Source organism: Bubalus kerabau, chromosome 7 (genome assembly GCF_029407905.1).
Source record: "Bubalus kerabau isolate K-KA32 ecotype Philippines breed swamp buffalo chromosome 7, PCC_UOA_SB_1v2, whole genome shotgun sequence".
NCBI lineage: Eukaryota > Metazoa > Chordata > Mammalia > Artiodactyla > Bovidae > Bubalus > Bubalus kerabau.
The window spans coordinates 10,101,809-10,116,616 of NC_073630.1; the positions used below are offsets into that span (position 1 = coordinate 10,101,809).

At 40.9% G+C, this 14,808-nt stretch overlaps 1 protein-coding gene across 2 annotated transcripts in view; it reads left to right on the forward strand.

Annotated features, from left to right (window-relative positions):
- The first annotated feature begins 1,246 nt into the window (after positions 1-1,246).
- The window catches only part of HERC6 (HECT and RLD domain containing E3 ubiquitin protein ligase family member 6), a 55,396-nt gene continuing 41,834 nt past the window's right edge, over positions 1,247-14,808 (forward strand). For both annotated transcript variants that reach the window (XM_055587604.1, XM_055587603.1), the window contains exons 1-8: positions 1,247-1,547; positions 3,664-3,820; positions 5,608-5,684; positions 6,987-7,214; positions 9,229-9,323; positions 10,401-10,528; positions 11,767-11,903; positions 12,529-12,596. In XM_055587604.1, the coding sequence (XP_055443579.1) occupies positions 1,349-1,547; positions 3,664-3,820; positions 5,608-5,684; positions 6,987-7,214; positions 9,229-9,323; positions 10,401-10,528; positions 11,767-11,903; positions 12,529-12,596 (1,089 nt within the window). In that variant the 5' untranslated portion in view covers positions 1,247-1,348. The remainder of the gene's footprint in view (positions 1,548-3,663; positions 3,821-5,607; positions 5,685-6,986; positions 7,215-9,228; positions 9,324-10,400; positions 10,529-11,766; positions 11,904-12,528; positions 12,597-14,808) is intronic.

The following is a 14,808-nucleotide window of genomic DNA, read 5'->3' on the forward strand; positions in this document are numbered from 1 at the left end:
TCTTGATACTAAAGTCAGATCATATCATTTCTCTGTTCAGAAGCCTCCAGATGCTCCACTTCACCCTCCACCCTTAGACATAAGCATGACTCATTCCCTCATTGCCCAGATCCCCTTGACACTGCTCAAATGTCACTTCATCAGAGAGGTCTTCCCTGATATCTTATTTTAAAAAATGCTAGTGCCGTCTGTCCTTACCCTCTATTCCTGTTTTATTTTTCATGTTGCCATTTGACATTATACAAAATATTTATCTGTTTATAAACAAAAGAATGTAAGCACAATGAGGACTTTGCATTTCCAGTGCCAAAAACAGTTTCGATGATACTTTTATAAGTACTCTAGACATTACTTTAACACTCTGTATTATCTGTTACGTTGTCCTAACACATTAGATTTGCTGTATTGAGTTGGACTATAAAGAAAGCTGAGCACCGAAGAATTGATGCTTTTGAACTGTGGCGTTGGAGATCTTGAGAGTCCCTTGGACTGCAAGGAGATCCAACCAGTTCATTCTAAAGATCAGTCCTGAATGTTCATCGGCAGGACTGATGAAGCTGAAACTCCAGTACTTTGGCCGCCTGATGCGAAGAGCTGACTCATTTGAAAAGACCCTGATGCTGGGAAAGATTGAGGGCAGGAGGAGAAGGGGACGACAGAGGATGAGATGGTTGGATGGCATCATCGGCTCAATGGACATGGGTTTGGGTGGACTCCGGGAGATGGTGATGGACAGGGAGGCCTGACGTGCTGCGGTTCATGGGGTGCAGAGTCGGACACGACTGAGCGACTGAACTGAATTGAACTGAACTGTCTACATTTCACAGACCTGATAGCTGAGACACAGATTAGTTAAGTAACTTGCCCAGAGTCACACAGCATTTAAGTGGTTTATAGTGAAAGTGAAAGTGAAGTCGCTCAGTCGTGTCCGACTCTTTGCGACCCCATGGACTGTAGCCCACCAGGGTCCTCCGTCCATGGTATTCTCCAGGTAAGAATACTGGAGTGGGTTACCATTTCCTTCTCCATTAAGTGGGTTAGCTAGGATGCAAATTTAGGCTTCATTCATCTGCTCCTCTGAGCTTGGGGCTCAAGTTTAATTCTTGAAAGCCATTCGCCAGAGGCGACGAAGAGGTCAGGTCAGTGCTGGCGGGAGGAAGAGAAAGTGGGAGGAGGGAGACTGTTGGGGAACTGAGGAAGAGGGAGGGACCGCAGGGAGACGCCAGCGAAGGCGCGGCTCACGCAGCTTCCGGTTTTCTGAGTAACAGCGCGCACTCGTCACTAGCCTTAGGGTGCTGGGCTAGCAGAGCTCACAGATTCGGGCAGGCGGCTGGGGCGCGGGAACGCGATGTACTTCTGCTGGCGCGCTGGCCGCCGAAGGCCGCTGCGGGAGCGCCAGGTGTGTGCTGGCGGCAACACGCTACTGCAGGCGGCCAGTGGGGAGCATCACTCGCTACTGCTGCTGAGCGACGGCACGGTCCAGTCGTGCGGGGACAACAGCCGGGGCCAGCTGGGCCGGAAAGGCACGCCGCGCGGGGAGCAGCCAGGTGAGCTCCTGGACTCAGATGCGGGGCAAGGGATCAGACGGGTGGCGGTGCTGGAGCCGTGGGTCTGCTGGACCACAGGCGACAGGAGAACAGGGTTCCGCGCTGCCGGAGCGCAGGTCCATCAGTTTCGTTTCCTCCTCGCGCCTCAGGTTTGTTTCGGTTTCCAGTAGTTTTATCTTCAAAAGGAAACTGAGAGCAGAACTAAACTGGACCGCGTTCCTCTGAACAGAGATGCCTTTTGAGACCAGTCCTTACCTATGCGAACCTATCTGGAACAGAGTGACCTTCCAAACATAGTTTGTAGTTTGAACACTGTAACTCCTTCCGAAATACCCTTAAAATAATGTATGCTAGCGTTTTGCTAGTATTGATTATTGGAGAAACACAGGAAAAGAAATCGCTTATTAGTCTAACACCCAAAGACAACTTACATTTTGATGCATTTCTTTTTTGCCTTATTTTCCTATTACATATTTAATCTTTATAAAATTATGTCTTTATAAGCTTTGTATATGCAGATTTATATAACTTTGTAAGTTGTGTTCTTCATCAAGAATAATATCACAAACATTGCCCTTTTATTATAGTATATAATATTATATTATAATCTATTACTATATTATAGTCTATTTAAAAATAGATTTTGAATTGTTGCATAATGTTCTAGGCTCTGACAGTATAACTATTCTTCTTTTAGGGAAATTTGTTTTTTTCTCATCAGGGCCTTTTGTAAACAATACTATGATTGACATTATTGTAAGTAACGTCACATTTCTGATTATTTACTTAAATTCCAAGAATTATGTCTGGGGGGAAAAAACTTTTCCTCTACCCTTAGTTCTACCCTTAGTTCTGTCCTGAGGACCTGTGAACTAAATTGATAAAGGCAAATTAAGGAGGGAAAAAACCTTACAGTTTTAATATGTGCACAGGAGTTCACAGAAAAGAAGGGGTTAGACTTAGGAACTTATGTGCCATTTAACAAAGAGTAGAGGGTTTGGGTTTTGAGGAATGATCAATTGTGGAGAAATGATTTTGAAATATATGGGGGAAACTAATGAAATTTAAGGGTTATTTTACTTAAGGCTGTTTATGCAATCTTATCTCAGTACCAACTCTGGTGATGAGTCACATTTCCTGGTATGAAAGGGGGAGGTGGGTACACCTTCAGAGGAGAATGCCATATTTGTGTTTTTAAGTTGATAGGGAAAGGCAGAGAACTCTTCCTGCATCTGTTGATTCTCAGTTGCCTTCAGCTCAAAATCATCCTTATGCCAAAGTGGCATGCTTTGGGGTGGTATATCCTGATTCCCTTAAAGTGGAAGTAAGGGACAATGTGATCCTTAAAGCCAAATTCTTCTCCAGCAATGAGGTACCAGGTTCTACTTCTATGAGTGTATGCATCTTTGGAAATTTTTTTTCTTGTTGCACGGTTTGAAAAGTAAATCACTGAAAAGAATAAGATCACAAGACTAAAAAAGAAAACTTAAATATTAACAAAAACTTGACTGGTAATGATGTGCTTAACTCCAAGCCTCTAATAATTCAGAAACAAACACTTTAGGAAAACAGTTTAGATTGTCCTGTAGGGAAAAATGCTCAGAGTTTCAACTGTGGGCGTATTTGACCCATCCAGAGGCCTATTAAGTAACTCGCCCAGAGTTTCATTGGGAGGGCATCTGGCATCTGCCTCTCATACTCAGGCAGGCTCCCTGCCCATCTCTTCCTGAGCAGAGGATTCACTGTTCTCACTGTTGAAGGCTGGGAAGTCAGAGGAATGGAGTAGGGGTGAGCCCATCCTTTCTCTGGCTCCCTTTATCTAGCTGAGCTTTTTACTCCACCATCACAAGGAAGTGTTCGGCCAAGCATCAAGTCCTTACAGGTTCCACTCCTCCACATGCCCATCCTTTTAAATAGTAGTGATATTCCATTAAGATGTGCCACACGATGAGCCTATTTTCTTCTCTTCTTTAAAGTGGACTTTAGGCCTTGATTTAAAAATCTCTGGAAGAGATGAGACATCCCAGTGACTCTTCCTTTTGAAGAAAAGTACTTTCTTAAACTTGGTATTAAATTAGCAATCTTGGTGTGGGTTGTTTTGTTTTTGTCCCTAAAGAACGAATTCCGGCATTGGAAACTCTGCACGTGGCTCTGGTGAGCTGTGGAAAGGAGCACTCCCTGGCTGTCTGTCACAAAGGAAGGGTCTTTGCGTGGGGAGCTGCTTCTGAAGGACAGCTGGGAATTGGAGGATTTAAGGAAACGTGTATACCTAAGTACGTATTTTAGTTCATTCATTTAGTGTTTTTGAGTTTCATGTGCCAGGCACCATGCAAGATTGCCAGGGTCCAAAGATGACTATAACAAACACACACTTAACCTGAAGGGTTACAGTGTTGTGAGGGAAGGAGGCAGGGAAAATAACATAGAACACCAATTACTACTTAATTAGGATCTGTGAAAGAGAAGGGCCGCATGATGTGAGAACCTATGACGCTTTGATCTTAATCTTATGTACGGGAATGACACTTGGGCCTCCAGAGTTAGTATAAAAATTATTTTAAAGTGAAAATATTTGAGCTCCAGAAGATTCACAGAGATAACTTACCTGACTAAAACAGGGCCTCCTGAAAATCCATAAGCTGCCATTAACCCTCCTTTGAGGGAGTTTCCTATGAATTCAGCTGTCTTGAAAATAAAATGCCCAATTTGCATCAAAAAACTCAATAGAACCTTCCATACTCTGCCACTGAAGCCCTAAAAAAAAGAGACCCTTTTGCTAAGTTAATATATATAAACCTCTACTCAGGTTTTTGTACAAATTTTCCATTACTTGGGAGCTTCTATCTGCACATATAAACTTTTTTGTCTTTTTTTCCCTGTTAATCTATGGCAGTTAATTTGCAGGTTCCCCAGGCAGAGAACACAAGTTGAAAGAGGAAAGGTGTTACTCCCAACGTAATCTTTTGGCTTGCCATAAGCCCTTGGATCCTAATATTTTACTTAGTAAAATTGGGGGAAAATCATATCCTCACACACAGCTTCCTAGGCCAAATAATATGATAAGCAGTCTGAACTGTGTGTTCATGAATTACATACTCTGAGGAATTTCAAAAACATGTTTTTTAATACTAGGAAGTTACCTCTTGTTACCTTCTCTGGTCATTAAATTGTATAAGAGATGGCTGTGGCTCGGAGGAATGAGCATTGAACTTGTAAAGAAAAGCCCAAGGTTTGAATCTGTTCTGTAGCTTGATACCAGTTGACCTCTTTGAGTTCTCCTAGGTTCAACCGTATAAAATTGCTGATCAGTTCAGTTCAGTTCAGTCGCTCAGTCATGTCCGACTCTTGCGACCCCATGAATTGCAGCATGCCAGGCCTTCCTGTCCATAACCAACTCCCGGAGTTCACTAAAACTCATGTGCATCAAGTTGGTGATGCCATCCAGCCATCTCATCCTCTGTCGTCCCCTTCTCCTCCTGCCCCCAATCCCTCCCAGCATCAGGGTCTTTTCCAATGAGTCAACTCTTCGCATGAGGTGGCCAAAGTACTGGAGTTTCAGCTTTAGCATCAGTCCTTCCAGTGAACACCCAGGACTGGTCTCCTTTAGGATAGACTGGTTGGATCTCCTAGCAGTCCAAGGGACTTGAAAGAGTATGTTCTAATCTACAAAAACAGCAATTTAATAAGAATCAACCTAGTAGTATCTTTATCTCACAGGGCTTAAGGTAGGTGGTGTAGGCGAGAGTGCTCCATAAATTCTAAAACCCTACACTATATGTGCATAAAGAAATTTATTTTTATTTTAGGTTGGTAAGTATAGTATAAAGGTTAGAACTTTATACAATACATTAAAAGCCCAATGAAAATAACTTTTGCATTATATATTGTTTTGGATTCTGCCCTGTATTTTTATACATGTTGATGTCATGCTGAAAACAGTTTGAGGGCTTTGGGATAAATGTGTTACAGAAGTGCAAGAAAGTAATTTAAAATACCTGTAGTCCACTTGGTGACCCAATCTGAAGAAGAATTAATAGATTTTGTATCATTATTATTATAGGAAGATAAAAACTCTGGCTGGTATAAAAATTATACAAGTTGCCTGTGGACACTACCACTCCGTGGCATTATCAGAAGGTAAAAAAGTCTTCTTGGATCTTGTAAATGTCATCAGAAAGTAATTTTTTGAATACAAATAATACCTGTTGAGTTTTAATGCATTGGGGTTCATTTTAATGCATTTAAAGTTAAAAAGAAAACTTAGATATAATAACTTGTAGAAATCTGAAATGTGTTAGCAATTCTCTGGGTACATAATTTAGCATTAGAAGAGCTTGATTTTTTTACCTCTTGTAAATGATCTATCTCTAGTCAAATTCAACATAAAATGTTGCTTACCCCCACCCCCACCAGTCATTCCACAAGTATTTATTAAGTGCCTACAGTATATCCAACAAAGAGGATATAACAGTGAACAAACCTAAGACTGCTTTCATGAAGCTTGTATTCTGGGGAGATGTAGGAGAAGTGAGCCTTAAACACACGGACGAATAATTGTGTGATGTAATAGGGATAAGGATGTGAAGAGAAGTGAGACGGGAAAGGGGACAGAGAGCGAAGGGGTAGGTGGAGGGAAGGGGTCTTTCTACTTTATAAAGGAGATCAAGGAAGCTATCCTCATAAGGTGAGACGTGAACAAAGACTAAAAGGAGAGGAGAGAGAGAGATGATGCTAAGGCCATGGAATGATGCAGATGCAAGACCATGCCCAGCAGGGTGCTCAGGAGCAGCAGAGGTTCTAGAGAGGGAGAGAAGGGAGCCAGGGGAGATGCAGTCTGAGAAGTAGCTGTGGGAATCCTGGTGATGTGGGGCTTATGAACCGTGCTAAGAACTGGCCTTTTATTGAGTGAGAAAGCAAGCTCTTGAAGGGTTTTATCAGACATGTTTTTAAAAGCGCACTCTGGCTGCTCATGAGAGAAGAAACTGCTGGGGGCAAGGATACGATGTGGGAGTGCAGTGAGATGCTGTTGCCGTTTTCCAGGAGAAAAGTGATATTGACTTGGCAGGTAAGGGGGTAACAGTGAAGTGGTGAGAAGCAGTTGGATCCTCGATAGATTTTGAAGCAGAGACTTTAGTATTTGCTGGGTTGAAGGCTGTAAAAAAAAGAGAGAGGAGTCAAGGATGACTCCAGGATTTTTAACTGGAGCAGATGAAAGATCATGGTTATTCTTAAGTGGGAGGGAAAAGAAGAGTGGATGTTTTTGGAAGAGATTTTTAAATGTGACCTTGGCCATTCACTTTGCCTTTAGTACAGGTACTTTAACCTCCTTTACTCCTGTTTTATTCTCTAAAGATTTTTAGAATTAAGGTGGTAGTTTCTCCTTGAATTTGGTATTACAGTATGTTTGCAGTTCTGAATTTCTCCTCTTTGCTTTTGCAGATGGCCAAGTGTTTTCATGGGGGAAGAACAGCCATGGACAGCTGGGCCTGGGGAAGGAGTTCCCCTCCCAAGCTATCCCACAGAGGGTGAGGTCCCTGGAGGGGATCCCGCTGGCACAGGTGGCTGCAGGAGGGGACCACAGCTTTGCCCTGTCACTCTCTGGGACTTCATTTGGCTGGGGAAGCAACAATGCAGGGCAGCTGGCCCTCAGTGGGAATAACGCCCCAGGTAATGGGTTAGGCTTATAGTAAGTCCTTCTTTCTTTCTACTTGGAAGACCAGTTCTTCAAAGGGCACTCTCAAAGGTTAAAACAGTGGTTCCCAAACTTTGGGACACATTAGAATCACTTAGGGAGCTCTATTAACTTTTTTTTTTTTTTGATTCCTGCTATAACAAATCACCACAAATCTAGTGGCTTCAAACAACATAGATGTATTATCTCATGGTTCTGATGCAGGTCTCACGGGGCTAAAATGAAAGTGTCAGCAGGGGCTTCCTGGAGGAAGACAGACCATTTTCTTGCCTTTTCCAGCTTCTACTGGCACCTACACTCTTGACTTATAGCCCCCTTTCTTCTTCAAAGCCAGTAATGGCTGGTGAAGCCTTCTTCAAGTCACATTACTCTGACATTGACTTTTCTGATCCCTCCTCCTCAGTTAAAGGACCCTTGTAACTGCATTGGGCACAGCTAGATAATCCAAGCTGCTGCTGCTGGTGCTGCTAAGTCTCTTCAGTCGTGTCCAACTCTGTGTGACCCCATAGACGGCAGCCCACCAGGCTTCGCCGTCCTTGGGATTCTCCAGGCAAGAACACTGGAGTGGGTTGCCATTTCCTTCTCCAATGCATGAAAGTGAAAAGTGAAAGTGAAGTTGCTCAGTCGTGCCTGACTCTTAGCGACCCCATGGACTGCAGCCTACCAGGCTCCTCCGTCCATGGGATTTTCCAGGCAAGAGTACTGGAGTGGGGTGCCATTGCCTTCTCCAATCCAAGCTAACCTTCCTATTTTAAGGTCAACTGATTAAGAAAACCTTAAATTCACGTGCTTTCGTAACTCCTCTTTGCCATGTCCTCTAACATATTCACCTCTGTGTGCTCAGTCATGTTCAACTCTTTGTGACCCCATGGACTGTAGCCCACCAGGCTCCTCTGTCCGTGGGATTATCCTAGCATGAATACTGGAGTGGACTGCCGTTTCCTCCTCCACAGGATCTTCCTGACACCAGGATCGAACCTGAGTCTCCTATGTCTCCTGTATTGCAGATGGATTCTTTACCACTGAGCTCTGGGAAAAGAACTTGTACATCTTTGGAAGGCCATTATTATGTTACTCTAAGAATGTTTAAAAATTCCAGCGCCCAGGTTGGACCCCAGACCATTAAATCAGATTGTCTGGGGAGGGAAGCCAGGCATCAGTCATTACCAAAGACTGCACAGGTAGTGCCCTTGCACAACAAAGTTTGGGAACCCTTTTTCAGACAGTTGCTAGCAGTATGAGAAACAACCAGTTCCTCTGACAATCTTTCAAAAAAACTCACTGTGATGTCTTCCTGATGAGCCCTTCTGTTCAATTCTTTACATGCAGCTCATGTATATTTAGCTCCTGTTACATACCAGTACCAGGGCTTCCCTGGTGGCTCAGCGGTAAAGAATCCACCTGCCGATGTAGGAGAAGCTGGTTCGATCCCTGGGTCGGGAAGATCTCCTGGAGAAGGAAATGGCAACCCACTCTAGTATTCTTACCAGGGAAATCACATAGACAGAGGAGCCTGGCAGGCTACAGTCCATGGGGCAGCAAAGAGTTGTGACTCGACTTAGTGGCTGGATGACCCCATACCTGTACCATGCTGATCTCTTACATCTCATTTCATTTAACTTGATCAACGTGAAGTGGGTCCTCTTATTTTCTCAATTATTGTTGCATATTTGCAGAACATCTATAATGTGACAAAAATGAATGCAGCATAATGGAAATATTATTGGGAAGTGGGGTCTTAAACCTTAGGTTTCTTGGCCAATAGCCTTAGTCATTCCAGAAACTTAAATATTTTCCAAAAATAAATGCTAAAGGACTGCTTTTCTTTTCCAGTGTAGGTCTTTCTTTCTGTTTTATAATACTTCTGATTGTTCACATTTTAAATTATGTTGATGAATTATAATAAGATAACAAAAATATTAAAATATATAAAAACTCATGATACATGATTATTTCTTATACTTGAGAGATTCTGCTTTCTTTCCACAGTTCAAAGATATAAGCCTGTATCAGTTGGTGCACTGAAGACTCTCGGTGTGGTTTCTATCAGCTGTGGTTCCAAGCACACTGCAGTGCTTACCCAGGTAAACCAAAACATCTTGAGAGAGAGGGATATATATATATATTTTGGCCATACCTTGTGGCTTGTGGGATCTTAACTCCTCAATCAAGGATCAAACCTGGGCCCCTGGCAGTGAAAACACTGAGTCCCAACCACTGGACCATCAGGGAATTCCCATTTTGCTATTTTTTTTAAATCCCAGAGAAATGTTACTGTAAGGTACATGTACTAATTATTGTAGAAAACAATATGTGTATTAATATCTGAAGATACCCATTCAGCGTACAGATCTCTAACGAGGAGAAGTCAGCCAAGCCATGGAACTTTTAAGATCCTATAACAAAAGCTAATTTCAGCTTCAGGAAATATTTTTAGATATTTCAAAATCTCTTATAGATTAGGAGCCAATTATTCTGTCATAATGTAGCTCTACATATGAAAAATATTGTAGAAGCAACAAAGTAATTTTTTTAGGTTTCAGTGGCCTACATTACAGACCAGAACATTCTATGTTCCATTTCTTACTTGGCACAATTATGAATCAGCATCCTGAATGTCTTATACTGGCCATGCATTTCATTCTGATGAGATGTATTCTCTTCATAGCTGTAATGAATAGACCTGAAGACTATTTGTGTGGTTGAAATGTTTATTTAAAGCAAAATATCTAAAATAATTTATATTTTGTTTGTTTTAAAAATATGCTTGGATTATATTATCAGTTGGCAGGAAAGAGCTAGAATTGTTTTAATCCAGAATCATCTTTTGAAAAGAGATTTATTTTCAGAGAAATGCTCAAATAAATAAAGCAACCTTATATTTAAGTGTTAGTGTTGCTCTTGAACCAGTTAATTTCTCCATCAATTCTTTCTACAAATACATAGTAAGTACCCAGTTCTGAAGGGAATGCCAGTGATTTTTCAAGTTTAATATGTTAACTCTTTATTCACTAGTAGAAATAATAAATATAAGACCCTTCTTCATATAAAGCTTGTATTTACCATAGTGCTCTCATAAAACTCTCTTATGGGACTTAATCTTTTAAATTTTAATTACACTTTTAGCCTGAAATTAGTCTGATTCTTCCTTTTTTAAACAGGATGGGAAAGTATTCACATTTGGAGACAATAGCTATGGACAGCTGGGACACGATCCCACTGCTGAGAAGAGGGGTCCACAACTTGTGGAAAGAATTGAAGGCCTCGTTTCACAGATAGACTGTGGAAGGTAATAGGTTTTTTTAAGTGAGAGAAGAAAGTGGTGTATTTTATTACTTAGAAATAACTTTTATGAAATGTTTTGAAACCTTAAAACACTAAAATATGTGATTACTCTTTTTATAGATCATTTTCCTTTCTGAAAATTTACTCCTTTCAAATATGGTTTAATTTTTCTGTTTTTCTTCTTTATTCTAGGCATTTCTTTTATTTCATAAGAATTTATTGGAAATGTACTGGGCATAGACCACCTTACTAGATTCTAGGGTGAGGGGAGTTTGTATATAACAAAAATAGTGGTGCTTATCTTCTTGAGTTCATTAGACAAAATTACCCTCATGCAGGTAGAAGATGATGTATATTTGCATGTGCATTCTGAGTTTTGCATAACCTAAGTGTGAGAACTTTAAAAAAAATTTTTATTGGAGTATAGTTGATTTAAAATGTGTTAGTTTTTGCTATACAGCAAAGTGAATTGGTTATACATATATCATTCTTTTTTAGATTCTTTTCCCATATAGGTTATTACAGTGTATTGAGTAGAATTCCCTGTGCTATACAGTAAGTCCTTAGCTATCTATTTTATAGTGCGTATGTATTAATCCAAATCTCCTAATTTATCCCTCCCTATGAGGACACTAGGAGAAAGCAATGGCACCCCACTCCAGTACTCTTGCCTGGAAAATCCCATGGACGGAGGAGCCTGGTAGGCTGCAGTCCATGGGGTTGCTAGGAGTCGGACATGACTGAGCGGCTTCACTTTCACTTTTTACTTTTATGCATTGGAGAAGGAAATGGCAACCCTCTCCAGTGTTCTTTCCTGGAGAATCCCAGGAACAGGGGAGCCTGGTGGGGTCGCCATCTATGCCATCTATGGGGTCGCACAGAGTCAGACATGACTGAAGCAACTTAGCAGCAGCAGCAACAGCAGCATGAGGACACTTTGGCTATTATCCACCCAATTAGTAAAAAGAGCAAAAGACAAAAAGAACTTACATTTAAAACACAAATGATAGAAACCATAGTAAAGACCCATCAATAATATTCTGCCTTTAGGGGTGGTAATAAGTCACTATTCACCCACCATTTGTTTGGCCATATGACTTGGTACTCTCTAACTCTGACATTGTGATAATGGGGTCTGGGTACTTAGTATAAGATAAATCTGTTATTTTGTGTTGAGACATCATCTTTCTCAAAAAGCATGACTCATTATAATAAGTGTTCATGGTATCTTGTCTCCTGCAGTCTTCACACCCTTGCATATGTCTATACCACTGGTCAGGTGGTGTCTTTCGGTCGTGGACCAGGTTGTGCAAGCAGCTCACCACATCCGGGGGCTCTGGCAGAGAGCTCTGACATTAGCTGCCTGATTTCTGCTAATGGTATGAGTGGTCCCACGATTTGTCATTTTGTTTTAATTGGTGTCATTGGAGGAAAAATATTATTCAGTTTCCTTTCAAAGAGTGCATAGAATGGTGGTTCTTTTGGTACTGTTATCTTTGATTTGTAGAATATGCATTTTTTTTAATGCAATGCTTCCTGGAATATTAAGTAATTTTTTCTAAAGATTAAGGTAATACAAAAGAATCAGTTATTTACACTTCAGAATAGCACACTTTTATTTTATTTTTTATTTTTATTTATTTTTTAATTGAAGGATAATTGCTTTACAGAATTTTATTGTTTTCTGTCAAACCTCAACAGAATAGCACACTTTTTATATATTTAATCAAATCTCTACTAAAGCACACCAGCCTGGTTTCATTATGTAAATACATGGAAAATTAAATTTTAAGATAAGGGAAAATGTGTAATCTGATCAGTATTAATCTTTTATGCTGTTTGTAGTCAAAATCTATTTAGAAGCCAAAGAATAAGTAAATTTAGCTTGGTAATACATTAGTTTTTTTAAAAAACTTTTTAAAAGCAGCTTTAGGTTTATAACAAAAGATTTATACTTTTTACATCTAAAAAAACAATAAGCATGGATTTATGACTTTCTTCTAGACCTTGCGGATGTTCAAGTCAAACATATTTTTGCTGGAACATATGCCAACTTTGTGACAACTTACCAGGTATCTATTACATTTTCTGTTTCTTTTAAAAATCATCTTTTCTTCTGGATTTCATGGTGGTATTTGAAACATTGTGTCATTTGTATATATTAAATTTTTTTACTAAACTAGTAAGTTCCTCTGTTAGAATTCTTCTTTGAAAATATCATGTAATTCTCACTTCCTCATTTGGATTCCCAACAGATACCAATGGTGCTCACAATGACTAATACTAATGGTCACCCATGAGTTAGCAACCAAAGTACTGATCAACACACTTAATCCTCAAATCAGCTCTGATTCTTATCATCACTCCCATTTTACAGATGAAAAAACTGAGTCTCAGAGACATGGACTTGCCCAAAATTATGGTGCTAAGAACTGACAGAGCTGGATTCAAACCTAAGCAATCCAGCCCCACCATACCCACCATTACCCACCATGCTCTAGCACCCTCCTAATTATTAACAGAAAGGTTTATATTATTATATTTCTGAACAAGTTCTGAAATGTTTTAGATAGAAAAAGTATACATAGTTATTTTAATAATTTGTACTTTTTTCCTATTATTAGGGATGTTTTAAACAACACTCATATAGACTCTTAACTGTATTCTCTGGGACAGAAAACTGTAAGCAAGGCAAAAGTCTGTGCTGCTGGGGATAGTCAAGAGATGGTGCTTGGTTGCTTTTTACAGCTGTTTGATCAGGCTTCTGTCTCAGGCTCTGCTCTGGGTCCTTGGGGTACTGTGAATAGTACACACAAGTATATCCTCATTCATGGCATTTGGATTCTACCAGGAAGTACAGATGAGAAACACATAAATACAATTGTGTTAGAGAGCGACAATTGCTCTGAAAAAAAATAAAATGGGCCATTTGATGATGAGATGAGATGGGCTTCTTTAGAAATGTCGGTCAGGAAAGGCCTCCCAGAGGCTGTAGCGTTTGAGCAGAGATCTTAGCCATGCTTAAATCCACAGGAGAAGCATTCCAGAGAGAGGGACCACTCTCTCTGGAATAGAGAGGCCCTGGGGCAAGAATAAGTTTAGCATGCGTGAGGGACAAAAAGGTAAACCAGTCAGAGAGAGTATAGTAGGAAAGCGTGAAAGAGTTATATGAGCTGGAGTCGTATGGAAATGGGCTCAGTTATGGGAGATGAGGTTCATTTGAAATGTCCTTGGAGAGGAGATCTAAAGTCTTAATTGCGTGTTCAACTCTGGATCTCAAGGAGGACGCTAGCACTGGAAAATAAACGTGATAGTTGTTAAACTACAGATTGTTATTAAGCCACAGGCTTGGATGAAAGGTCGCCTGGAGTGAGAGTAGAAATGAGAAGAGCAGGGGACAGAATCCAGCCTCGAGGGACTTCTCCATGAGGAGGTCAGGCAGTGAGGCCGAGCCAGAAGAACTGAGAAGAACCAGTTTCTGAGGTAGAGAGAACCAGAAAAGGGTGGCTCATCAAGACAAGAGAAGAAAGTCTTTGCAGAAGGAGGAAGTGGCCAAACCTGGCACATATTGCTGAGAGGTCAAGTAGGATGAGCACAGAGTTTGTTTTTGCTTTGTCAAGACTGAGTTGTCTCAGGGGACAGAGGATGAAACATTCTCTGGGATGGACGGAGAATAGAGGGGAATAAGTGGAGGCAATGACTGTGAAAGTTCTGAGAAGTTTTGTTGTGAAAGGGAGTAGAGGATCTTGGGAGGTTTTTATTGTTGTTAGAAGTAGTGATGTTAAGGTATGTCTGTGTGCTAATGAGAATAATCCAGTTCAGGTGGAAAAAGTGATAATTCCTGAGAAAGAGAATGATTGCAGAGCTAATGTCCTAGAATAGATGCAAGAAAGCGGGGTCCAGGGTCCAATGTAGAATATAGGGCTTTGGGCAGAAATTTTGTTCTGATGAGGAACAGTGGAGGTGAGGTAGGAAGGCAAGGTTAGGTCTTGCCTGTTTCCATTTTCTCAGTGATGTACAGTTCAGTTCAGTTCAGTTGCTCAGTCGTGTCCAACACTTTGTGACCCCATGGACTGCAGCACACCAGGCTTCCCTGTCCATCACTAACTCCCAGAGCTTACTCAAACTCATGTCCATTGAGTCAGTGATGCCATCCAACCACCTCGTCCTCTGTCATGCCCTTCTCCCACCTTCAATCTTTCCCAGCATAAGGGTCTTTTCAAATGACTCAGTTTTTCGCATCAGGTGGCCAAAGTATTGGAGCTTCAGCTTCAACATCAGTCC